This window comes from Martes martes (genome assembly GCF_963455335.1).
Source record: "Martes martes genome assembly, chromosome: 2".
NCBI lineage: Eukaryota > Metazoa > Chordata > Mammalia > Carnivora > Mustelidae > Martes > Martes martes.
In genome coordinates, this window is record NC_137889.1 from 80,341,885 (window position 1) to 80,369,565 (window position 27,681).

Consider the following 27,681-nt stretch of genomic DNA (forward strand, 5'->3'; position numbering starts at 1 on the left):
TTCTGAAAAATAAAATCGATTTAAAAAAATTTCCCCAACTCTCAACTCTTTAGACATGAAGTTAAAAATTATAGAAAAAAGGAATAAGCATGTTTTTAATTTCTCTACATCTTCTGCTAAGGCAGTTCAAACACCTGGAGTCCCTATTCTGTTTCAGGATGAGGACCTTGGTTCCAGCAATGTAAGGAGGGTATAAGAGATCTAAGAGAACTAACTATAGTAAGAACATAAAGAGGATTTTATCAACAAACTGCTGAACACCACCAGGGGTATAAAGCTCACACTGGTCTTTCTTTCCCACATCTGGTCAGTCCCTAGTTCCTCTCATAAGAAAACATTCAGATCTGGCTGCTCACATGAATGGAATGCCAGGAAGAAAGGCATCTGAGGGCTGGATCCAGTCCGCCACACGTAAGCACCGACCGGCTGGCTTATTCAGTGATGGAGCCATGTATCACGGGTAAAAACAGCAGGGTACCCTTGGTCTTTAGTGGAAGGCAGAAGTGGCATGTATGACATGTTCATCAGGCAAAACCCAAACACCACCAAGGCCTCTGGTTCCAGATCACTGGTTCACTACCCTTCTTCTACAGCACAGAATCTACCTCAGATCTAAACCACAAATCAAAAATCATAGCAGAATTGTGTACAAAAACAGAAACTAAGAGACCTTAAAAGCAATATTAGAAAAGCTGCAGGGTTGAAGGAATGAGAGCAAGGGGTATCCAAAATAAAATCTAGATCATCAGCCTGACTCTAGGACAGGAGAGAGGGTGACTGGCAGGCCCTGCCCCAGTCATGGATAGACCTCCTTCCACAGACACCCTTCCTCCTCTGATTTTACATTCAATATTCAGCAGGCAAACTCCCAGTAACACTAGCTCAAGGAAGCCTCCCTTTAAAAATATTCAGCAGGCAAACTCCCAGTAACACTAGCTCAAGGAAGCCTCCCTTTAAAAAAAAAAAATTTAAAAAGAAATTTCTACATTGGGGAAGGTATGTGCTATGGTGAGTGCTGTGAAGTGTGTAAACCTGGTGATTCACAGACCTGTACCCCTGGGGCTAATAATACATTATATGTTAATTAAAAATTTTAAAAATTTAAATTGAAAAAAAAGAAAGAAATTTCTCAAAGTACAAAAGTCTCCTATGAGACTCTTAGAAAAAAATGAGTTTAGAAAAAAACAAGTCCATTTTGCACACTCTTAGATGCTGTATATCAAAGTTCTAGATCTTCAGACACGTGAGAGAACCTTAGAATGTGGAGAAGGGAAAAAACCTGGAAGATGGATGGAAGATGAGGCCTGTCTTCTGTTTCCCACCTACCTCCCCATCATGGATGAGAGTTCACCCTACCAGCTAAACCAATGAAGGGAAGTACAAGTACCTGATCTGGCAATGCCACTGTCCCGGTCTTCATTCTGTCCTCTGCTCGGCATGTCAACTGGAGTGCTGTGTGCTGAGATAAAGGCAAAAGGTAAACATGCTACTGAAATGCCCAAAGAATGAGTTGTTCAAAAGCGACTGTAGTCCTTTTTACATTTCAAGGTAGGCTACTGCTGATGACTGGCCTACGTTCATAGAAAGATTAACCACAAAGCAAAATTAAATATGTAGAAAATAAGTGAAAAGAAGATAGAGTCAGGTAACTACCTGCTTTTATCCTGTTGTTAACACAAACACTTTTTGGAGTGATGCTTATTTCTAAAACAAACTGCCATGATAAACTACTCTTGCAGTTGACACAATGAACAAACATTCTCAGGCAGATACTTTCAGCCCCTTTCCTCATTATCAGTAATACTTAAATAGCACTGTATTTTCAAAATGCTTTATAATCAGTTTCATTAGTGCCTGTAGGCAACTTGAGGGAACAGAAATACTTGAATACCATTTTGTAAATTTAAAAAACATTTCTTTGTTTATAACCCACTCTCCTGGCTGATTAAAAAAAAAAAAAAACCCTACATATCCATTTTCAAATACTTCTTCCTCCACTTCTTTTCCATATATGCCCAGCATTACTGTAGTTACTGAGAAAAACTCATATCCTGGCATGAATTTTAGAAAACACACTAAAGTACTATAGACTTCAGATTCACCTAAACTATACACTCACTGAGCTGTGGGGTAGATGGCATGTTGCTATAGCAAGCTTTACAATGTATAAGAAGCCCAATGCCCTGCCTGATTATTATACTTGCCAGCTATTTTTGAAGCATGTTTATTTTCACAGTTTTAAAAAGAGCATATAAACATCTTATCCTCACTCTAAGTAGGTGGGATGGTGTCAGTTTCATGGTGCTTAGCATATTTCTGGTTACAAAGAAGAACAGAATGAAGAACACCATTTGCCATAAACGTAACCTTTCATATTAGTAGTGAAGATTCCCCACACTTGTTAATCATGCCAGACTACAGCAGACATTCCACAGCTTTAGCTAGCAAGGTCAGTTAAATCTCAGAATTTACCTACTCAGAGACACCGAGATGATTATACCTGTAAAGAACCTAGAAACTGTGTTTAAACTGCTTAAATGCTAGAGAGAGAGAGAGAGAGAAACGAGGAAGAAAAGAGAAAGAGGTCTTCCATGCTCTTATTAGGGTGACTTTTGAAGAAACTCTGTGCAGGTAAGGATGCAGGTGAACAAATGGACAAAGGTATACCATGAGAAAGGGAAACCGTTCAGAGCAGCAGAAGAGGCCCAGGAAATCAGAAAATATAATCCTCTTAGAAACACTAAGGGCTCATTTCAGATCAAAATCAGCTTACACCGGGGTATTAGCAAAGACATTTACAAAAGAGGTTCTTTGGTGGAATTTTCAAAACACCATGAACTTGGCTGCATTTGAAACTAATATCTCAAGAGCCCCTTGGATTTCTAGAGAGGTGCCAAATAGGATTTTTTTTTTTTTCTAAGAACCTGCACAGGATTTATTATTAATGTGTGTGTGGGTCACACTGTGCTCAGCATTCCACACAAACCTGCAAAGAAAGAAGCACTCCGGGTGAGCCGGAGCGGTCCTCCTTCAGCTACGCCCTGCAGCAGTTTGCTGCTGCATGCTTGCAGCAGACCTGGAGACAGAAACACACACAAGAGGGCAAACAGAGTACACACACAAAAATAAACACAGATTAAAGATAATGCAAAAAAAAAAAAACCAGCACAACAAACTCAATATAAAGCAAAACACACACCCACAATACTGGTATTCAGAAAGAGAGAGCCCAGTTACGTGGCAGATTTTACCTAGGTTACTCCCAGTACGACAAGGACCCAAATTATTCTGATTTGTGTTCAGTCTTCCCAAATTAGGATCTTGGTGGATATATTCAAAGCTGTCTTGCAAGCTAAATCCGGAGAGGGGAAGGAAGGGAGAGAGAGAGAGAAAAAAAAAAATCAAGAGACAAATAAAGCTGTTTTCTAACAAACTTTCAAACATAGACAACTTACCAGCTGCCCAGACTTTTCTTTATAAATGAATAAAGTCTCACATCTAACAAAGGAAACCAAACTTTAGGGGAATTTGCTGGAGGAAAAGACAAGAAAAGCTTTCTGGAGGCAGTCCAAACTATAAAACTAACAATGCTTTCCTAACAGTTTCACGTGATGTAATGGGGCATGGAACTCTACAAATTTTGCTCTGGTGACTGATAGCTAGGATACTGCTCTTTGCCCCTGAACTGTGCTTTAGTAACTGATACCCAAGATGTTGCCATTCATTTCAAGGATAATTTCACATAAACCTTCAAAATAAAATTCATCTTAACTCTTAGTTCTTGTTAACGTCTTGTTAACATTCTTGCTAACATCTATAAGCAATTAGGCAACTTTTTTCAGGAGGACGATAGTACAGAAATTAGGATTCCTTAGGAATTTGACTTCACAACATCTAAAAAGTTAGTTACTCATAAACAGAAATGTGAGAGAAGCAGATTTTAATAATTTACTTATTTATTAACTAGTAAAATAAATATCAAGACTTTGAGGAAGATACAGCATAGTGAGGTCAAAATCATTTTTTACTTAAATTTGAGCTCAATATTCTATTATATGGAACTAGTGTAATAACTGAAAGAGTCTAAAGAAGAATATCTCACAAGAAAAAAAAATCAATTCCCATAACTGGCTTGAGTCATGCCAGTCCAATGTTAAATGCTCAAACAAGGTAAATTCAGGGGGGCCTGGGTGGCTCAGTGGGTTAAGCGTCTGCCATCGGCTCAGGTCATGATCCCAAGGTCCTGGGATCAAGTCCAGCATCAGGCTCCTTGCTCAGTGAGAAGCCTGCTTCTTCTTCTGCCTGCTACCAACCCTGCTTGTGCTCTCTCTCTCTGGCAAATGAATACATAAAAGCTTAAAAAAAAACCAAAACCTATCAAAGTATAACAAATGTTTTGCTTTATTCAAAAATGAAGCATATGAACTATTTCTGCTTGAAAAGTTTGAAATATATGAACAAATGTACCAGCATGAGAGTTAAGTTAGACACATCAGTATTCTTAGTCTACTCAGAAGTGTAAAATTAGAGGAGGAAAAAACTCAGAGGAGTGAAGATCAGAACAGAACATGGCCCAAATAACCACGAATCCCAGAGGCTACACTGATGGCTGAAGAGACGGTGAGCACATAAGACCCATCCTGTCATACACATGCCTAGGGGCCTGGAAAAACTGATTACGTACTTCATTTAGAAATAAGTTAACAAACTAAGTAACCAACAAGTTTATTTTTTTTAAGATAAAATAATGTTGGAAAATAAACAGTCATTTGTCTTTAAGACCATCTGATAAAGTCAAAGGCCTTTTCATACTCATTATGTACAGGAAAAGGGCCACTTTTAAAATCCCTTTGTTAATGTGGCCTCTCCCCACTTCATTTCAAAAGAACTTATGGCCCTGGAAGAAGCACTTTATCCAGAAATAGCCACTTAAAAAAGTGGAGGCAAGGGGGAAAGACAGGTACAAACCCCCACACTTACTTATTTGTACTCCCACAGAAGCTGCCCATTCTAGCAGAGAAAACCTTACTAATCATCAGTTGTGGAGGAGAACTGGAAGAAAACAAAAAAAAGGGAGGGAATGCATTTTTGAATTAAAAAGCCAGTAACACCATTCCACTTCTCACAATTAGTAGAAAAAGACGCTTGAACTCACCGTATATAGTGTATCTTTAAAGTGGAGCCTTTGTAACTCATGGCGACTGAGCCAAACATCATTTCCCCTAGCATGTTGACATCAGAAGCTGGTCTGGTGTACTATCACACACGAAAGAGACCAAAATCAAAGTTAGTACGTGGCACAATGTGATGTGTAATGCAACAGAAAATAACGTTTATTGATCTATAGGTCCATTTTTAGTGTAGCAGGTAACTAAAACTGTTTCTCAAAGCAGAAACTAACCATTTTATTCCATAATAGCGATTGACTATTTTTCCCCAAATTACTACTTATGTTCATGATTTCATCTTTACGCACAATATCTCCATACAGGATCCCAGTGTCTCAGCAGGGGTCATTTTTAACCTTGTTATGAAAAACAAAGATTTTGCATTATCTCTATTTATAAACTATAAAGAGAAAGATTAAGTTCTGGAAAAAAAAAAAAAAAGAAAACAGGATAACTCTTATCTTGGTACCAAAATACATCCTGAAAAGAAACACAGTTCAATACTATTCACCTAAATAATTAACAGTGTTGAACGAAAATGCCAGTTGGCACAGGGTTTTGTGAGGGTCCAAAAGGTAACAGACAGTCTGATACCTTGAAAGTTTTACCAAAAAATATTTCAAAAATATTTGACCCCTCTAGCTTCTGACAAGTTTTTCTTGTCATCCAAAAGGGTGGCCTGAGCTACCTCTAAATTTGCCTCATCTACTCAAATTGTCCTAGGATGGCCTCTGCCTTCCTGTCAAATCCAGTGCACTTTCCAGTTTGCCTTCTTAAGCATCTCTCACAGTAGCTGATGATTTCATCTACCCCACCTTTTTTGAATCTCTTCTTTCTTAGGTCATCCCTTGAGCAGGGTTTTTTCTCAGAGGGCACTCCTACTCACCGTCTGCACTCTCAACCACTCTTGGAATTTTGGTTATTCTTTACATAGAAATACCTCCCACATCTTTATCTGTAGGCCCAGACCTATCCCTTAACTCTAGAATCCTATATCCAAATGCATTCATTCACATATCATAATATATTATTACATATCACATATAATAAGTCATATGTAACATGTATATTATCATATATGTATAATGATAATGTATAACTATGATAAGTTGCAGGCACCCCAGCACAGCTTGACCAAGACAAAAGAAGCATCTCTCTCTGACCCAGCCCACATAGCCCCAGATTCTCTGCTAATACGCTGTCCACCTAAGCAGAAACATGGGAATTGTTCTTTTTTTTTCCTTTCCTCTTTTATTTATTTATTTTTAAAATTTATTTATTTATTTTTTTAAATAAACATATAATGTATTTTTATCCCCAGGGGTACAGGTCTGTGAATAGCAAGGTTTAAACACTTCATAGCACTCACCATAGTACATACCCTCCCCAATGTCCATAACCCCACTCCGCTCTCCTGACCCCCCTCCCGCCAGCAACCCTCAGTTTGTTTTGTGAGATTAAGAGTCACTTATGGTTTGTCTCCCTCCCAATCCCATCTTGTTTCATTTATTCTTCTCCTACCCCCCAACCCCCCATGTTGCATCTCCACTTCCTCATATCAGGGAGATCATATGATAGTTGTCTTTCTCCGATTGACTTATTTCGCTAAGCATAATACCCTCTAGTTCCATCCACGTCGTCGCAGATGGCAAGATTTCATTTCTTTTGATGGCTGCATAGTATTCCATTGTGTATATATACCACACCTTCTTTATCCATTCATCTGTTGATGGACAGCTAGGTTCCTTCCATAGTTTGGCAATTGTGGACATTGCTGCTATAAACATTTGGGTGCATGTGCCCCTTCGGATCACTACGTTTGTATCTTTAGGGTAAATACCCAGTAGTGTAATTGCTGGGGCATAAGGTAGCTCTATTTCCAACTTTTTGAGGAACCTCCATGCTGTTTTCCAGAGTGGTTGCAGCAGCTTGCATTCCCACCAACAGTGTAGGGGGGTTCCCCTTTCTCCGCAGCCTCACCAGCATCATTCATTTCCTGACTTGTTAATTTTAGCCATTCTGACTGGTGTGAGGTGATATCTCGTTGTGGTTTTGATTTGTATTTCCCTGATGCCGAGTGATGTGGAGCACTTTTTCATGTGTCTGTTGGCCATCTGCATGTCTTCTTGGCAGAAATGTCTGTTCATGTCTTCTGACCATTTCTTGATTGGATTATTTGTTCTTTGGGTGTTGAGTTTGCTAAGTTCTTTATAGATTTTGGACACTAGCCCTTTATCTGTTAAGTCGTTTGCAAATATCTTCTCCCATTCTATCAGTTGTCTTTTGGTTTTGTTGACTGTTTCCTTTGCTGTGCAAAAGCTTTTGATTTTATGAAATCCCAATAGTTGATTTTTGCCCTTGCTTCCATTGCCTTTGGCGATGTTCCTAGGAAGAAGTTGCTGCGGCTGAGGTCGAAGAGGTTGCTGCCTGTGTTCTCCTCAAGGATTTTGATGGATTCCTTTCTCACATTGAGGTCCTTCATCCATTTTGAGTCTATTTTTGTGTGTGGTGTAAGGAAGTGGTCCACTTTCATTTTTCTGCATGTGGCCATCCAATTTTAGCAACACCATTTATTGAAGAGGCTGTCTTTTTTCCATTGGACATTCTTTCCTGCTTTGTCGAAAATTAGCTGACTGTAGAGTTGAGGGTCTACTTCTGGGCTCTCTATTCTGTTCCATTGATCTATGTGTCTGTTTTTGTGCCAGTACCATGCTGTCTTGATGATGACAGTTTTGTAATAGAGCTTGAAGTCCGGAATTGTGATGCCACCAACTTTGGCTTTCTTTTTCAATATTCCTTTGGCTATTCGAGGTCTTTTCTGGTTCCATATAAATTTTAGGATTATTTGTTCCATTTCTTTGAAAAAAATGGGTGGGATTTTGATAGGGATTGCATTAAATGTGTAAATTGCTTTAGGTAGTGTAGACATTTTCACAATATTTGTTCTTCCAATCCAGGAGCATGGAACATTTTTCCATTTCTTTGTGTCTTCCTCAATTACCTTCATGAGTACTTTATAGTTTTCTGAGTATAGATTCTTAGCCTCTTTGGTTAGGTTTATTCCTAGGTATCTTATAGTTTCGGGTGCAATTGTAAATGGGATTGACTCCTTAATTTCTCTTTCTTCTGTCTTGTTGTTGGTGTAGAGAAATACAACTGATTTCTGTGCATTGATTTTATATCCTGACACTTAACTAAATTCTTGTACAAGTGCTAGCAGTTTTGGAGTGGAGTCTTTTGGGTTTTCCACGTATAGTATCATATCATCTGCGAAGAGTGATAGTTTGACTTCTTCTTTGCCGATTTGGATGCCTTTAATTTCTTTTTGTTGTCTGATTGCTGAGGCTAGGACTTCTAGTACTATGTTGAATAGCAGTGGTGATAATGGACATCCCTGCCGTGTTCCTGACCTTAGCGGAAAAGCTTTCAGTTTTTCTCCATTGAGAATGATATTTGCAGTGGGTTTTTCATAGATGGCTTTGATAATATTGAGGTATGTGTCCTCTATCCCTACACTTTGAAAAGTTTTGATCAGGAAGGGATGCTGTACTTTGTCAAATGCTTTTTCAGCATCTATTGAGAGTATCATATGGTTCTTCTTTCTTTTATTAATGTGTTGTATCACATTGATTGACTTGTGGATGTTGAACCAACCTTGCAGCCCTGGAATAAATCCCACTTGGTCGTGGTGAATAATCCTTTTAATGTACTGTTGAATCCTATTGGCCAGTATTTTGGTGAGAATTTTTGCATCTGTGCTCATCAAGGATATTGGTCTGTAATTCTCTTTTTTTGATGGGATCCTTGTCTGGTTTTGGGATCAAGGTGATGCTGGCCTCATAAAATGAGTTTGGAAGTTTTCCTTCCATTTCTATTTTTGGGAACAGTTTCAGGAGAATAGGAATTAGTTCTTCTTTAAATGTTTGGTAGAATTTCCCTGCGAAGCCGTCTGGCCCTGGGCTTTTGTTTGTTTGGAGATTTTTGATGACTGTTTCAATCTCCTTACTGGTTATGGGTCTGTTCAGGTTTTCTATTTCTTCCTGGTTCAGCTGTGGTAGTTTATGTGTCTCTAGGAATGCATCCATTTCTTCCAGACTGTCAAATTTGTTGGCGTAAAGTTGCTCATAGTATGTTCTTATAATTGTTTGTATCTCTTTGGTGTTGGTTGTGATCTCTCCTCTTTCATTCATGATTTTATTTATTTGGGTCCTTTCTCTTTTCTTTTTGATAAGTCTGGCCAGGGGTTTATCAATCTTATTAATTCTTTCAAAGAACCAGCTCCTAGTTTCGTTGATTTGTTCTATTGTTTTTTTGGTTTCTATTTCATTGATTTCTGCTCTGATCTTTAGGATTTCTCTTCTCCTGCTGGGTTTAGGCTTTCTTTGTTGTTCTCTCTCCAGCTCCTTTAGGTGATGACCCCAATCTTTTGATACCGGTTGAGACCTGATTTATGACCCAGGATGTGGTCTATTCTGGAGAATGTTCCATGTGCACTAGAGAAGAATGTGTATTCTGTTGCTTTGGGATGAAATGTTCTGAATATATCCGTGATGTCCATCTGGTCCTGTGTGTCATTGAAGGCCTTTATTCCGTTGTTGATCTTTTGCTTAGATGATCTGTCCATTTCAGTGAGGGGAGTGTTAAAGTCCCCTACTGTTATTGCATTATTGTTGATGTGTTTCTTTGATTTTGATATTAATTGGTTCATATAGTTGGCTGCTCCCACGTTAGGGGCATAGATATTTAAAATTGTTAGAACTTCTTGTTGGATAGACCCTTTGAGTATGATATAGTGTCCTTCCTCATCTCTTATTATAGTCTTTGGCTGAAAATCTAATTGATCTGATATAAGGATTGCCACCCCAGCTTTCTTCTGATGTCCATTAGCATGGTACATTGTTTTCCACCCCCTCACTTTAAATCTGGAGGTGTCTTCGGGTCTAAAATGAGTTTCTTGTAGGCAACATATTGATGGGTTTTGTTTTTTTATCCATTCTGATACCCTGTGTCTTTTGATTGGGGCATTTAGCCCATTAACATTCAGGGTAACTATTGAGAGATATGAATTTAGTGCATTGTATTGCCTGTAAGGTGACTGTTACCATGTATTGTCTCTGTTCCTTTCTGATCTACTACTTTAGGGCTCTCTCTTTGCTTAGAGGACCCTTTTCAATATTTCCTGTAGGGCTGGTTTGGTGTTTGCAAATTCTTTCAGTTTTTGTTTGTCCTGGAAGCTTTTTATCTTTCCTTCTATTTTCAATGATAGCCTAGCTGGATATAGTATTCTTGGATATAGTATTCATGTTTTTCTCGTTTAGTGCTCTGAATATATCATGCCAGTTCTTTCTGGCCTGCCAGGTCTCTGTGGATAGGTCCGCTGCCAATCTAATGTTTTTACCCTTGTATGTTACAGACTTCTTTTCCCGGGCTGCTTTTAGGATTTTCTCTTCGTCGCTAAGCTTTGTAAATTTTACTATCAGGTGATGAGGTGTGGACCTATTTTTATTGATTTTGAGGGGCGTTCTTAGCATCTCCTGGATTTTGATGTTTGTTCCCTTTGCCAGATTAGGGAAATTCTCTCCAATAATTCTCTCCAATATACCTTCTGCTCCCCTCTCTTTCTTCTTCTTCTGGAATCCCAATTATTCTAATATTGTGTCGTCTTATGGTGTCACTTATCTCTCGAATTCTCCCCTCGTGGTCCAGTAGCTGTTTGTCCCTCTTTTGCTCAGCTTCTTTACTCTCTGTCATTTGTTCTTCTATATCACTAATTCTTTCTTCGGCCTCATTTATCCTAGCAGTAAGAGTCTCCATTTTGGATTGCACCTCATTAATAGCTTTTTTGATTTCAACTTGGTTAGATTTTAGTTCTTTTACTTCTCCAGAAAGGGCTTTTATCTCTCCAGAGAGGGTTTCTCTAATATCTTCCATGCCTTTTTTGAGCCCGGCTAGAACCTTGAGAATCGTCATTCTGAACTCTAGATCTGACATATTACCAATGTCTGTATTGATTAGGTCCCTAGCCTTCGGTTCTGCCTCTTGTTCTTTTATTTGTGGTGAGTTTTTCCGCCTTGTCATTTTGTCCAGATAAGAGTAGAGGAAGGAGCAAATAAAATACTAAAAGGGTGGCAAAGACCCCAGGAAAATGCGCTTTAACCAAATCAGAAGATACCCCAAATCGTGGAGGGGAGAAAGGGGATAAAAAGAAGTTCAGAAAAAAGAAAAAAAAATTAAAAAAAGAAAATAAAGAAAAAATATAAAAAAGAAAAAAATATATATATATTAGATAAACTAGTTTAAAAACGTTAAAAAAGAAAAGGGTAAAAGTTAAAAAAAATTTAGTAGAAGGAAAAAAATTAAATTAAAAAAAATTTAAATTAACCGTAAGACTAAAGAATCATGGGGAGAAAGCCATGAGTTCCGTGCTTTGCTTTCTCTTCCTTTGGAATTATGCTGCTCTCCTTGGTAGGTGAACTTGGTCTTGGCTGGATTTCTTGTCGATCTTCTGGGGGAGGGGCCTGTTGTAGTGATTCTCAAGTGTCTGTGCCCAAGGCAGAATTGCACTGCCCTTACCAGGGGCCGGGCTAAGTAATCTGCTCAGGTTCGCTTTTGGGAGTTTTGTCCCCTGAATGCTTTCCGTAGAGTTCCAGTGGACGGGAATGAAAATGGCAGCCTCCCAGTCCCGGCCCAGAGGAGCCGAGAGCTTGGGGCCCCACTCCTCAGTGCACCCTCAGAGAAAAGAGCCCAATCACTCCCATCTCCCTGGCCTCTGGCCGTGCTCTGAGCTCATCCAGCCTGTGACCAGTTCAAGGTAACCCCAAGCTGAGAGCTCACTCCTCGGCTCTGTCTCTGTAGCCGGCTTCCCCGGTCTAATACCTGCAAGCTCTATGACACTCAGACACCCCCGATCCTTCTGTGACCTTGCAGGACCTGGGGCCACGCTGACCCCACGTGGGCTTCACCCCGGTTTAGCCTCTGGAGCGATGTCCCTCAGTGAGCAGACTTTTAAAAGTCCTGATTTAGTGCTCTGTTGCTCCGCCGCTTGCCGGGAGTCGGCCCCTCCCCCCAGGGGTCTATCTTCCCGTCGCTTTGGATTCACTTCTCCACCGGCCCTACCTTTCAGAAAGTGGTCGATTTTCTGTTTCTAGAATTGCTGTTCTTCTTCTCTTCGATCTCCCGTTGGATTTGTAGGTGTTTGAAATGGTTTGATAAGCTATCTAGCTGATCTCCTGCTACCTGATGTAGTCTCAGCCTGCTACTTCTCCTCCATCTTGACTCCTCTCTCCTGGGAATTGTTCTTAACATTCTCTTCTCAATCTCTTTTTTAAACTACAAATCCATACACACACATATATACACACAAGTACATGCACACACAAATGCACATATGCACACCTACTTAGACATGTTTGCAGAGAAGGAAAGAAAAACATACATCTATCAGCCTTGTTTAACTAGGCTCCTCTCTGTTTGGTTATGGCTCACGCCAACCTCTTCTCACTCCATCCAGACAGAAACCAACTGTCTTTCACATTTTTTATTAATAACTTCTACCCACCACCTCCATTTTATAATCTGCTTGTTCCTGGGGTACAAGGTCTACATGACAATTGTAATTCTTAACGAACTGAAAATTTCACTGTATACTTTTTAAAACACAAACTGCCTCGAGACCCAGGAGCACTGTGAAATAAGGGCAAATGCATGGCCCAAATCCTGAACATGAAATTAACCAAATTGCTGCTGGCAATTTACCTGGCTTAGCTTTTCCAGCAACATGGAAAATTCCACGAGTAAAAACCAAATGTGATACATCCTCCAACAGTTTACACCCTCTCGCTCTTCAGTATTCACGGAACATTTATTCCCTTATGTCTAGTACACCAGTATTTTTCAATAACCCTAATCCCTATCCTCTACTTCCTTACACACACACAACCACACATACACACATGTGCGCTACCAGCCCTGAATCTCTCACACTCAAGTTACATCCAAAAACGGGTTCTCTTCCTCCTACCGGCAAGTGCTATTTTCTTAGGATGCCCATATACATTCCCAGAATCCTTGAAATTCTCATAACAAAACTGGAAAATCTGTGCTTCTTTATCAGGTTCTGGCAACAAAGGAAGCAAAACAAAAGGGTTTACCTCGTTAGCAATATTTCGTCCTCACTCAGTATGTATTATACTGGGTCACCTCCACTCAATTATAGTTTTTATCAAGAGACTAAAACCAAAGTGTGAAAACAGCATGGACATGAAACCTCTAAGGGCACGTTTTTGAACACTTATGCTCATGTTCCTGGAGAAGCAACCTCAAGCAGGTATTCTTCCCTGTGGAAAGTGACAGTAAGTGGCCTCAGCCCCAGGGCTATCAGGCACGGTAGGGACAGTTTTACCTGATACTTTGGGAGCTGCTCCTTGGCGTGCTGTAGTGATCCCCCGGAAGAACTGTGGGATGAGATGCTGCTACCGCCACTGCTGCCGCTGCCCTGACAGCACTTGGCTGACAGTTTAATAGGGACATCCTCTGTTTTCTGGGGTGACAGACAGGCAAGATAAGGTACTGCTAAGTGTATCGGGCTCCCACAGCCTGCGCTTCACTGGGAATTTCTTTGTTATATCACTCTGTTATGTGGTGCCTAAGTTGCAACGAAAACCAGAGGCTTTTTTCCCCTTGCTTGCAGAGTACAAAAATGTAGTTCCTGAGAGTCTGTAATACCTGGGAGGGAGGCATGATGAAGAGAGGAAACTGGCCAGAAGACAGGGCTGGTGTAGTGTGTAGTGTGACTAGTCTCAAGTAATTCAACTGTTATTTGTTTCAATTCATACCTTGAACCAGTCATCTCTGTTCGGGTTATTGAGGATCTGTTAGTACTGTGGAGAGTCATAATCTATAAAATTGACGTGGAGAAAGAAAGTGCTTCAAATTTAAAATGTTACCAGGCAAACAGAACTAAGTAAGAAAGCAAAATTGCTAATTTGGAAAGTCTGAGTTTGTATTTTTAATGACACACCTTCTCTAGCACTGCTTTAAAGGTAACAGGAGAGAAAATCATGAGGTCAAATTTGTGAAAGATGAACCAAAACTCTGAAACAGGAGCTTCTGTGAATTATACATCATGTGATGGAAAAGTGGCCTCTAAAGATTAGGGGTAACAGAAGATTATCTACTATATAGTCCCTAAATAGAGTTCACTGCTAATTTTATGACAGTGACATAGGTATAAAGATACACCTTTATTAATTTTGCCCTTCCTCCTACACCAAAATATATTACTCCCTACAGAAGAGTCCTGTGCCATCTATGATAAGTTGTTTCTATTCTGTTGGAATCTTACTTGCTTTTTTGTGTGCAGCTTTTGCTTGGAAAAACATGAATGCAACTGCAGCTTATCTAATCTCCAATATGACAGTCACACTGGTGGTCTAATGCAAATGCCTGCAGTCATGTGCTTGATACAAACTCATGACGTTTTGTGCTTGCCAAGGGAGTGGGGGGCTGAAAATGGGAAAAGGCTGTAAGGAAAACACAAACTGTGCTGGTCCATAACAGCCACTCCAGCAGTGATGGCACTCAAAATCATACTTGGTTATTCTCAGGTATCGGGCACTCCTTCAACACCCTCTTCAGCTCTAGCTGTTACTTAATACCACTTATACCAGAAACACAGCCCCTCAGAGAGCCTAAAGTGGCACTAAGTCCACACCTGCCTCACACACTGTTCGACCCCCGTGGCTGGGGTACAACATACTGAGCATCTATAATTGGAGATAATAACTGGTACAGTGAATAGAGCACTTTTCTTTTTTCTTTTTTTTTGGGGGGGGGGACTCTGTAGCCTTGGGCAAGTTACAAAACCTCTCTGAACCTAGGTGCCTTTTTGATTAAATGAGTACGTCCAGGCTCCAGTGTTATCACTGCTCTAATATACCAAAATTCCCGTTCATTTTGAAAACCAATGAGAATTTTTTCCTTCCACCTGTTACCACCATTAGGTGCCCTAGTGATGGCATGCAGGTGTTCCAACTAAACGCCTGGGTGGCTCAGTGGGTTAAAGCCTCTGCCTTTGGCTCAGGTCATGATCCCAGGGTCCTGGGATCAAGCCCCACATTGGGCTCTCTGCTCAGCGGGGAGCCTGCTTCCTCCTCTCTCTCTGCCTGTCCCTCTGCCTACTTGTGATCTCTGCCTGTCAAATAAATAAATAAAATCTTAAAATAAATATATATATATATATTTTTTAAAATATAAATAAATATAAAATATAAAATAAAATATTTTAAAATATATATATATTTAAGAAATATATATATATATACACATATGTGTGTGTGTGTGTGTGTGTGTGTGTGTGTGTGTGTGTGTATATATATATATTTTTTTTTTAAACAAACTACCTGTGCAGGGCTTCAGGGAAACAGGAAACGATGTGGAAAATCAAGGGGAAACCATGGCCTGTCCATCAAAGGGTCAAATGCTGGCTCACTATAACTTTGATACAAATCTACCATTAAAGCCTACAGGTGAATCACCTGAGAGATCCCTCCCCTTCCCGGACCCCCAACCTAACAAGCCCAACAACTACTGTAATGATTAGCTACCTGGCAGACTTCCACTTTAGAGCACTATGGAATCTACCCAGCTCAACTGCCTTTAACCAAATACGTCCTTCCTGCAGAAATGATCTTTATCAAAAACAGGAAAACAGCCCCTGGGCCCTGATGAAACAAAGACAGTGAAATAAACTATTCATTTACTTAGCTACACATTCTATGAACTGCCAGAATTTGGTCAGTATAGATAGCAAGATATTGAACATGAAAAGAATGAAAAGTCTAAATAAAGGCGACAACGTATAAGTACCCAGGGCTGATGTCCAGAAGACTCAGGAGGTCTGGACTCTATGCCTCACCTGGACACATGACCTTACCTTTCCCGTTCTGGCTACAAGGGATCAAGGGCTCTAATGTTCTCACTTTACCCATCCCAGATCTCCCCACACCCCATCCCAGAACACCATCACCCCCACCCTGCTCGCCACTAAAAACAGGAAATAAATAAAGCTTCCTTGGTCAGATGGGTTTGAGAAGCCCTCCCTTTTGAAGATAAAAGTGTATGTTAGCATACTGAAGAGCCCTACGATAAGGAAAGCTATTTAATTTTGTTTAACCTCATGCAATGTAATACCTCTTATTATCTATGAGAAATACTAGACAGAATGATCTATTAACTTCCCTTCAGGCTAACACTTTGTGAATTTTAGAGTTCTCAGTTTTCCTATTACACAGCACATGTTTGGCATCCAAATCCTACTGCATTGCAACTTTACCTCTAGTAACATTTATAGTACACTACTGAGCATCTGTCATGATTCCTTGCTAACAGTCTCACCTGTGTATATTAATAAGAATACAAATGCAGCAGGGCAGGGTGGCGCAGAGCCTTTATGTTTCTTCTGAACCATTACTGGTACTGTACAATACAGCCCAAAGAGAAGATAATGAATTAATAAATGACTGCTCAGAGAGGTGGTTAATAACATAAATAAAGAAGATGAAAGCAAATCTGCATTTCATACCTGAGTTGCCACCTCTTCAATCTTGTGAACCGCTTTAGAATCAAACAAGACTTGTCTGCCCCTCCTTTCACAGTCCTGGTAAACTATCAGGCGGATCTCATTCAGGTCAAACTCCGAACATGACCAGCTGTGGATTCAAAAGGGAGAAAGGAGTTACATTACCCACAACATTTAGAATGATCACGGAGAGTAAGTTTCCCAGCCAATGTGTCTAAGGGCATCAGAGGGCCACAAGGGTGCAGAGATTATAACCCCTTCACACTTAGGGGGCAGACAGCCTCGCCTGTGGCCTCAAAGGGGCCCTACAAATATTGCCAAATGGACATGACAAAGGTTGGGGAGACTGCTGTAAATAATAAATCACTGGAGAAAAAGCAGCTCCTTCCAAAAAATCACAAGGATGTGGAGAGAAAGCTAAATTTGGATGCCTGCATTCTGGGGATGGCATACCTGATGTATAGGAGTGTTCAAGCTTCTGTGTTACTAGCCAGGGAGCCATTTGGAGTGAGTGGGGCCTTTTCCCTTCCTCTCCCACTCACCCAGGCTCAAGTAAAATTGAGTGGAATTACATATCCTAAAATGTGGGATTTTCCTCTATTATAACTGGCTCTGATACATAAGTTTTGACAACCAGGTGCAGGGGCACCTGGGTGGTTCAGTCGGTTAAGCATTTGCCTTCAGCTCAGGTCATGATCCTAGGATCGAGGCTGGGATAAAGTCCCATATCAGGCTCCCTGATAACTGGGGAGTCTGCTTCTCCCTCCACCCCTCCCCCTGCTTATGTTCTCTCTCTCTCAAATAAATAAAATCTTAAAAAAAAAAAAAGTCAAGTGCATCACTGTAGAGAATTTGAATTGCTAACAATAATAATCAGCAATAAAGGAAGCATGGCTTAGTCCTCTTAAAAAGAAAACTACAGACCAAAAATGGTGTCATTTAAGCCAAGTCACTAAACCAGGACTTAACACCTAACTTAACAACAGTTTCAACCTTCCCTAGAGGTTAACCTGTCAGGAATTTTCTGGCCAATGTGAGGTAATCCATCACTAGGGCCTTTTCCAGGCCTAAAAGAAGATGAAGTTATGTGCCTGATAAGACCCTTGTCCTTCCTCCTTAGGGAAAATGACCTAGCCTGAAACAATCCTTTCTTTTCTTTTGCTGTTAACTCCTTGCTCCATCCTCCTTGCTGTAAAAACCGTCCATTCTGTACAACTCCTCAGAGCACCCCTGTACTTGCTGGAGGGGATGCTGCCCCACTCAGGAACTGCTTAATAGAGCCAATGAGAACTTCAAATTTACTTGGTTTAATTTTGTCCTTTAACATTCCTTAGCAAACCAAAAGTTGCTGGGATAAAACTGCTCTAAACATAAGTCTGTTCTTGAGTAATGAATGAAATGAGAACGTGAGACTATATAAAGGGTAATCATTTAAACTGCACTGCTTTGGGGCTCCTGGCTGGCTCAGGTGGTAGAGTCTGCAACTCTTGATCTCCAGGTTGTGAGTGCAGGCCCCATGCTGGGCACAGAGCTTACTTTTAAAAATTTTTTAAAATGAGTAAATATAAAACGCACTGCTTTGGATTATTTTCAGTTATTAGACTGTTAATCCACTTAACACATATTTGAGTGCCTACTATGATTCAGGCACTGTGGTCCTGATGCTAGATATTCAGCAGTTAACTAAACAGATCTGGTCCCTGCTCTCACAGAGAACATGGTTTAGCAGGGAATACTGGGCTAATAATATATGAATTACAATTAGGACAATTAAAGATTGTCCTAAGTGCATAAAGGGGAAGGAGTCTCATATTTTCAGATCTGAGAAGCAGGGAAATCCCTAAGTATTTAAGGAAGTGAAGCAGGGTTCTGGCTAACTCATTTGGTAGAACATGTGACTCTTGATCTTGGGGTCTTGAGTTTAAAGCACATGTTGGGTGTAGAGCCTAATAAGAAAGCAAAAAAACAAAAACAAAAAACAGAGGATTTAAGGGACTAACATTTAAACAGGGCTTGAAGGAGTAAGAGTTAAAGCAATAAAGCATGAGGGGCATCTAGATGGCTCAGTCAGTTAAGCATCTGCCTTTGGCTCAGGTCATGATCCCAGGGTTCTAGGATCGAGCCCCGAGTTGGGCTCCCTGCTCAGCGGAAAGTCTGCCTCTCCTTCTGCCCCTCCCTTTGCTCGCGCGCTCTCTCTCTCAAATAAATAAATAAAATCTTAAAAAAAAAAAAGAAAGAAAGAAAGTGTGAGAATGAAGAACAGGGTAGGAAGACTGGTAAACTATGGTAAACTATAACACTGATATAGAAGAGAAAGAAAAAAAAAAAAAGCAGAGAAGTAGAGCTCAAGAGGTAGGCTGGGAGGACAGGCAGGAGCCAAGATCATACCCTAAGTGCAATGAGAAGCCAAGATGAACAAACGCTGATAAGCTCAGGTCTATACTTAAAAAAAAAAAAAAAAAAAAAAAAAAAAAAAAATTCAACCTAGCTCCTTTAAGGAAAACAGAGGTGAGGGAGATCAAGACTGGAAGCAAGAAGGCCAGACAGAATTTCTTATGAGTTCAGCCCTTGTCAGGAAGGTGAGAAGCAACTGAGGTAGAGGAAGCAAACACATGGTAAGTGCTCCAAAATGTTACTAATTACTTAAGAGAATTGTTAATGGGTACAATTTAAAAAAAAACTGATACAGTGTCTGGTAGCCAACCACAAATTGTGCATTATTGGCTCTTCCCTTTTTCAGTGATAGTTAATATTGAATATATTCTTTCAAGGTAGCAGATTAGTTTTCTTAAATTCCAGCACCAAAAAATATGAAGTTCTTATAACAACCTAAGTTCTAAACTACCATGTCCAGCATCCCTTCCTCCTGATTTTGATAACATGGCCAAGTTTATTTTGGAAATCATTTTCTTCTCAGTCCACAAGTCCTCTGTGATCCAGGTCTGGCCAATCAGACCCCAGCTAGGCTGTGAAAGCCAGTCCCCACACTTCGTTGCTTGGCTGGCGGATGATACCCTACAGTTGACGGTGCCTGCTTTTTGTCATTATGAGGTGAGAACCTATCTCTAAAAATGAAGTCAGTGTGGAGGAAAGAGAGGTGAGCAATGGAGTGAGACAGATTCTTGTTGGCAGTCGAAGCTAGCTGCTTCCGAGTGAGCACTCTTCCTGAAGTTAGTTTTCTATCACTTACAACCCAAACAGTCCTGATGACTGTGCCCCAAACCACTAAATTTTAAAATTACACGAAGTCATTAATAATGCCTCTGTGGGGAGCCTGGCTGGCTCAGTCAGTACAGCATGCACCACTTGATCTTGGTGTTGTAAGTTCAAGCTGGGTGTAGGGACTACTTAAAAAAAAAATCTTTAAAAAAATAGCCTCCAATAGTACACAGGCTAAAGTTACTAAAAGTGAGAAAACAAAAAGGGTTTAATTGTCTTTTTTCTTGTTTGACCTGTTTTGCCCCAGCAATTACACTTCGCCAAAACAGCTTTCTAATTTAAGAAATTGTTCAATCTTTTTTTTTTTTGAGGGGTAACCATGACTCAAATATCAAATAATGATCATAACACCTTATTAAATGTTTCATGCTATTTTTCAAATTTTAAAAGAACGGAAATAAAGATATGGAAGGGGAAAGTACATATGTTGGATTGTCTAATTTTTTGTCCAAATACCTTAAAAAAGTATGTTTTATAAACTGTAAAGCAAACTACACTCTCCTTCCATATGAATATTTTATTTAATAGCTAATTAAATTCTTGTCAGCTGTCATTATTAATATCAGTGGAGAAAATTACAGTTGAGAAATTTGACAAAGAAAATACAGGCAGGACAAAGGAGATATAACTGAATGCTTCAAAGTAAGACAGGCCTAGGATCAAATCTCAGCTCTGCCTCCCACTGGTGTGACAGCCTTGGGCAAGTCCCCCCCCAAGCAGCACTAGCGGGGCCTGGTGTGAAGATTAAAGGAGATAATCTATGGAAATCTCCCAGCGCGCTGTCAGCTCTTTCCCCTACCATCCTCCATATATAGAGGCTTGGGTTAGTCATCATCACATGCCACATCTATCTTCTGCGTGTCCGCCTTTCCTTCAACACTCCACCAAAAGTTACTGTGGGGCTTCTGTGAGTACCAACCACGGTTCCTGGTGTTTCACTGAGGGCAACTCTGCATGACTCCAAGAAGTATGAAAAAATATGCCGTGGGCTTTTGCCTTAAGATATCTATTTGAAAGATGTTTATTCTAATCAGAACTACCTCATTTCTTTGCTTTGGTTGAAAGCAAGGAGAGAACACTGGTCCCTGGTATAATTTGTCTACTCTGTGATTGCAGCTGTCGGACTGTAGGCACAACAAAATAAGATGGTTTATCTACCTTTTCTTACTGTAAAACTTAAACAAAAGGACTTAGATGGACCCTTTTCAGTTTTAAGATTCCATGATGCTAAGATCTGCCAGGGAATGAAACCAGATCTTACTTTTGGAACTACTCAAGAGCAGGAAGAAAGTGACCAAAGTCTAAATTACTTAACCTGAAAGGTGACAAGCAACAGTTCAAAGGAGTTAAGTACAGAAAACAGAATTCTCTTCAAAATATATATAAACCCCCCCAAATAAATAAAAAAAAATAAAAAATATATATAACCCATCTGAAACTAATGATGTACTATATGTTGGCTAATGGAATTTAAATTTAAAAAGTAAAAATAAAATAAAATAAAATACATATAACCACGTGTTGTGGGTTGAATCTTGTCCCCTCAATTCCTCATTCTCACACCTGGGACTATGACGTTGTTTGGAAACAGGGTCTTTGAAGATGTAATCAGGTTAAGATGAAATCAAACTAGATTAGGATGGGCTTTAATCCAACAACTGGTGTCCTCATAAGAGGAGGGAAATCTGGACACAGACACAGAGGGAAGGTGATGGATGGTAGACAGATTGTGGAGTTACGCTGCTACAAGCCAAGGAAAGCCAAAGAAGGCTGGCACTCAGATGGGATACAGTAGGTAAGAACTGGATAAGTCCTTATCCTCAATGAATTTAAAATCTAGAAGACACAATTATATAGGAAACTACATGAAAATAAAAAGACAAAGAAGAATATAGAAAGCAAGAGGGGAAAAAAAAAAAAAACAGGAAAAAGTTCCCAGAAGCAGCAATATTTGAACCAATGAAGTTAGGAAGGATGGCAAGGATTCCACGTAAACAAGGGAGTCAGTCATTGCAGAAAAAGGGCATGGCATAAACACAAAATATCAAATGATACAAAGTCTTCGTTGGCTGGATTATGTCTTTGGCAGAAGAATCACACAGGAAAAGAGGCTAGAAAGTTTAGGACTACTTACAGAGAGCCCTGTATATTTCAAGAAAAAATTATGTAAAATGGGTGGCAGTAATAAATATGGAATCCTTTTTTTTGGTCTGGGTTAGTACTCTCAGGAAAAGAGCAAACAGGAAAAGTAATTTGCAAATTAGTTGACATTCTTATTTTATACTGAAAAAATCTTTGCTGCACAACTTGCTAAATTTAACTTCAGAGACACTCATAAAAATTTACCATTGAATTGCTATTCTGTGGTCAAGCGTATAATTTATTAAAAATACTTAAAGATTCCAATTCTTAACAGAAGCTTTAATACATCAAGCTAGCCTAAAGATATAATTTTAAGATGATTCCAAACAAATGTATCGCACCGTTACTTTACCAAAAGAAATTCCTATTGGTTATTGGCTGCAACTCTGTCTTTAAGAAAGTAGGTGATATATAAATTTTTTACTTCTTTTGTAGAAGAACTGTGTGCAATGAAAGAATAAATCCCTATAATCAGCAGTATGGCGTGGAAAGAGCACCATAAGTAACATGAACCTCAAAGCACACTCATGCATTCACTCCTTCCACACACTTTTAGGATCCAGCTTACCCAAGTACCATGGAAGATACTAGGAATAGAAATTAATTGGATGCAGTTCCTACCTCAGAAGGCTTACAACCTGATATGGGAAGGCCAATATACAAACACTTACTTACACTGTTATGGATACTGAGATTAATGTCCATATGGCTTATAGAACTTAAAGGATGAAGATGTCAAGTCCACACTGTAGGGGTAAGGGATGGATGAATGTCACAGAGGATGTGATCCTTGGGACATGAATTGGTATTCACCAGGATAAACAACTTTTAACTCTAGCTCTATCACTTTCAACCTAGGTGACTTTAGGAAAGCACTTATCTAGGGGTCACCTTCCCAAAGTGTATCTATCTGCCTTATCTGTCTCACAAGGTTGTTGGGAAAAACAGATACTAAGAATGAAAGTGCTCTTAGGCCTGCAAAGTGTAAATCAGAGATAAGTTCAGACACACAATCCTTTCACTGAGATCTTTGGGGCCAGGTGTTTAAGTAATCAGAATTTTTTATATTTTAGAAAGAATCTCATACCACATGTTATGTGATACCTCCTCCCAGGTTCCAGGTATAACCAAGTCCCAAAATAAAACAAATTAATATTACATCAGGCCAAGTTATGAATATTTATGCTGAGTGGATCAGACAGAAACTATGCATAGCCTCACAATAGTTCAGGTTAATTCCAAAAATCTTTTCAGAGATTTTAGGATTTTAGAATTGTAGGATAAGAGGTTATTGACCAATGTAATGCTTACTATGTCTTAGGGAAGGTCAAAAGGCTGGAATAAGTAACATTAAGTTCCCCAACTTTATCCCAGCTATAACCAATCCCTAACAAAGACAACCATCAAAGTTTATGTGCAAGTAAGTTGTAACTCAGGACTCGCTTCTCCCTCTCACTGAAACAGTACTATAAATGGTTGCAAGGGTCACAAGCTAAAACCATATAAGTCTTTATGTGTTCACACAGCAATAACAAAACATTATGAGTCACAAAATAGCCTGAGGTTTGGGTAGGATGTACTATGAACTATGAAGTACAGAGCAGGAAAAGACAGAATTCTTCCTTTTTTTTTTTTTCTCCCTGAGTTCAGGGGTCCTATCAAGTAAAACTGTGAAACAGGTAAAGTTCATGTATGGCCCCATGGCACCATCATACCCACCCTCCCACTATCCTAGAGCCCCCGTGGCATTGACTAAACCACAGAGCACTGTACTGGGCATCAGAATGCCTGAGTTCTAGGCAGGATCAATAGCCTATTCCCTTCATCTCGTAATCCAGAATTCCTTCCTCTAAAAAATGATGGGTTGGAGCAAAAATCATCCCTCAAGGTCTTATCCTTCCAAATCTAACACACAAGAATTCCAAATCATCTATAAAATATACACACTGTGATTTAGAACAGATGACCACAGCAAGGTAATAAGAGGAAAGCAATCGTAATGAATTGATCCACATTACTGCACGTCAGCCCTCACCTCTTCGAGCTGTACTCTATACTTTAACAAATGTGCTTCTTAATATAAATACATCTTTAATTGATAGAACTTTCAAAAGATGCTAACAAAATCTGCAGAGGAAAAGTACAAGTTCTTTTGAGGCAAGAGGGACTCTGAGGGGCCAGGTGACTATGCCACTATACCAACTAGGATACCACCCCGGCCAGATTTTGCTGTTATTATTAATAGGTTTTCCCCTTTCTTCTCCTTAAGAATTCACAGAATCTCTAAATATGGTCCATATTTTCCAAAATAGTTCCTGTAATTCATGAAAGAGTACTATGTGTTCTTTTCCGGTATCTTTAAATGAGAAGCTACCTTTACTTAAAAAAAAAAAAAAAAAGTTAGGGGGCAGGCGTGCCTGGGCTGGTTCCTCCAGAAGAGCAAGTGACTTTTTTTTTTTTTTTAAGATTTTATTTATTTATTTGACAGAGATTACAAGTAGGCAGAGAGGCAGGCGGGGGGGGGGGGGAAGCAGGCTCCCCACTGAGCAGAGCCTGATGCGGGGCTCAATCCCAGGACCCTGAGATCATGACCTGAGCCGAAGGCGGAGGCTTTAACCCACTGAGCCACCCAGGCGCCCCGCAAGTGACTTTTGATCTCAAAATCATGAGTTTGAGTCCCACATTGGGTATAGAGGTTAGTTTAAAAAAATATATATATATATATATATAAAATATATATACACATATATCTTAATCTTTGCTGTTCATCTCCATGCATGCTTTAAGTCAATATTCACTGAGCTAATTCTTTCATACTCTTGTCAGCATAACCAAAACACTCTCAACATTCATTACTATATTTCAGGATTACTGAAATGCACAAGGGCCCTGCTGAAAGCTAACTTGCAAAAACATGATTTCATATCTTTTCCTGAAAGTAAGGTTTCCCCCACCTGCCTCACCCACCCACCCAGGGAAATCATATACTAATAACAGATAAATATTTAAGACACTAGTTTGTATATTAACTCCAGACCCATTTAAATTATACACAGATAAGGTAATTCTATTCTCCTAGAGGTTTCCAAAGGTCAAAAGCATGCTTTTCTCCATAAGGCTTTTTGTTTGCAAAATGACAAAGCCAAAATCAATAGAAACGGGACCTATCTTTGGTTGTAAAATATCAGCTCTAAAAGAAACGGGTACAGGAGAGCACGTGGAGGGTGGTCAGAGCACAGCACTGTAGGGTCGGGCCATGGGGCAGAGGCAAGAATGAAAATAAGGGGGAAAAAAAGAAAGACATGGGTACAAACACACAAATTTACATATTCTTTGACCTGGCAATTTCATTTGTAGGAATTAATCCTACAGATCAATTTGCATGGGTTCAAAATGATTATGTACAAAAAGGTATTCAGTGCAGCACTGTTTGGAATGGCAAAGGACTTGAAAATGTCAACACAAGATTGTTAAATTATGGTCCATCCATACAATGGAGTACTATACAGATACAACAACAAATGAGGATGAACCTTACGTAATTATATCATAAGCCAAGACATCATTCAGGAAGAAGTACAAGATATTGCACATAGAATGTTACCATATGGGGGCACCTACGTGGCACAGTGGGTTAAGCCTCTGCCTTGGGCTCAGGTCATGATCTCAGGGTCCTGGGATCGGGTCCCACATCGGGCTCTCTCCTCGGCAGGGAGCCTGCTTCCCCCTCTCTCTCTGCCTGCCTCTCTGCCTACTTGTGATTTCTCTCTGTCAAATAAATAAATAAAATCTTAAAAAAAAAATGTTACCATCTGTATTTTTAAAAAGAAAAATAAAAAATTCTGGATTTTATTATATATGCACAGGCTATCTCTAGAAAGATGAATAATGGATTATAAGACTGGTTGTGTCTAGAACTATTTTTTTTAAGATTTATTCATTTATTTTTAGAGAGAAAGAGCAACTGCACACACTAGCAGGGGGAGAGGGAGAGGGACAGAGACTCTCCAGCAGACTCCTCTCTGGGCACGGAGCCCAATGCAGGGCTTGATCCCACAACTCTGGGATCATGACCTGAGCTGAAACCAAGTCAGACATTCAACCCACTTAGCCACCCAGGCACCCCAAGGACTATTTAATACACAGCGGTCGAAACAGCATAGAGTATAGACTCTGAAACCAGGCAGGCCGAGTTCAAGTCCTCATTCTGCCTGTTTCTAGTTATGTGATTCAGGAAGTTACCTAACCTCACTGTTCCTCAGTATCTCACTTGAAAAATGGGAATAGTAATGCCTACTCCATAAGTGTTTGAGGATTAATGCAGAGCCAGCACACAGAAAGTGTGCTGTAAGTACTAAGACATTGTATCTTTTGAATATTTAACCATATAACTGTATTATCTCTTGAAAAATTAAAAATAAATTACAAAACTGAGGCATACAATAAGAATATTCTATTTTTTTAACCCATCAGATAGTCTATTATTGCCTTAAGACAAACAACCTTAATTACTGTTTGCTTTAAAAAGCTTCTTGGTAGCTGAAGCATGAGGCTGTGGGTGAACTCCTACAGGGAAACCACCTTAATGAATTCAAGGCATTTAGATTCAGTTTCAAATATGTAGTTTGGCTTTAGACAATGACATTTATTGAGCTTTCGTGTCAGCATTCATATATCACATTTTCCTGCCCTTCTTCATCCCCTGCCTCTCCCAAGGATAGGACAAGTTTCTCTCTAAAAAGTAATCCCTCTTTCCATTTATTAAACCTATTTATGGCCTTTGAGTTTATTACTGTTCTAGTACTGCATTACATTGTTTCCTACTATATTCAATAACTGCCCTTTTTTTACTGCATAATCTCACAGAGCCTAAAGATACTACTTCAAGAAGTCTGATGTTTGGATATAGGCGGGGGAGGGCTGGTGATCAGAGTTACACAGCACACACACAAATAATTGCCTAACATTTGAGAGGTTGCCAAATACTTTACAGAATTCACCTGAGCTAACCTTCACAAATGCCCTGTAAAAGCCTGTATTTCATATTTTATACAGAAATCAGGAGACCATTAAAAAGATATAACCAGTAAGTGGCAAAGACAGGACTCAAACCAATGTTTGCTGATTCGAAATTTTGTGCTCTTCCAACTCTGAGATACCATCACCTTCCTATCAGTAGCAAACAAGTCAGGATCACAGCCTCTATGTTCCAGGACATCCCTCTGCATTTCCTTCTGAGGTATAAAAACCCCATTACACTTGAAAAATAAGAATACTGGTGATACAATCTTAAGACTGGAAAGGAGAACCCAGAAATACTGTGAATGTTAATATGTTAACATTAATATGTTAAAAAAAAAACCTGCTATCAAAGCTGTCTTAAAAGCTCACCAAAAATTAGTAGCTCATATCACAGACAAAAGATGAATCTCCCTAATATATAAAGGACCAGAAATCACTGAAGAAGGATACTCACAAACCAATGGAAACCTGAGCAATGGATACAGACAGTTCACAGAAAAAAATATATTAAGATGGTTTTTAAATAGGAAAAGATGTTAAATCTCACTCTTA

At 39.6% G+C, this 27,681-nt stretch overlaps 1 protein-coding gene across 1 annotated transcript in view; it reads right to left on the reverse strand.

Moving 5' to 3' along the window:
* FNIP2 (folliculin interacting protein 2) overlaps positions 1 to 27,681 on the reverse strand; it is a 137,161-nt gene that overhangs the window by 53,985 nt on the left and 55,495 nt on the right. The window contains exons 2-8 of the mRNA XM_080797492.1: positions 16,750 to 16,876; positions 13,570 to 13,707; positions 5,156 to 5,256; positions 4,981 to 5,052; positions 3,252 to 3,352; positions 2,987 to 3,076; positions 1,388 to 1,459 (exon numbers count right to left, since the gene is read on the reverse strand). Of these exons, the coding sequence (XP_080653618.1) occupies positions 1,388 to 1,459; positions 2,987 to 3,076; positions 3,252 to 3,352; positions 4,981 to 5,052; positions 5,156 to 5,256; positions 13,570 to 13,707; positions 16,750 to 16,876 (701 nt within the window). The remainder of the gene's footprint in view (positions 1 to 1,387; positions 1,460 to 2,986; positions 3,077 to 3,251; positions 3,353 to 4,980; positions 5,053 to 5,155; positions 5,257 to 13,569; positions 13,708 to 16,749; positions 16,877 to 27,681) is intronic.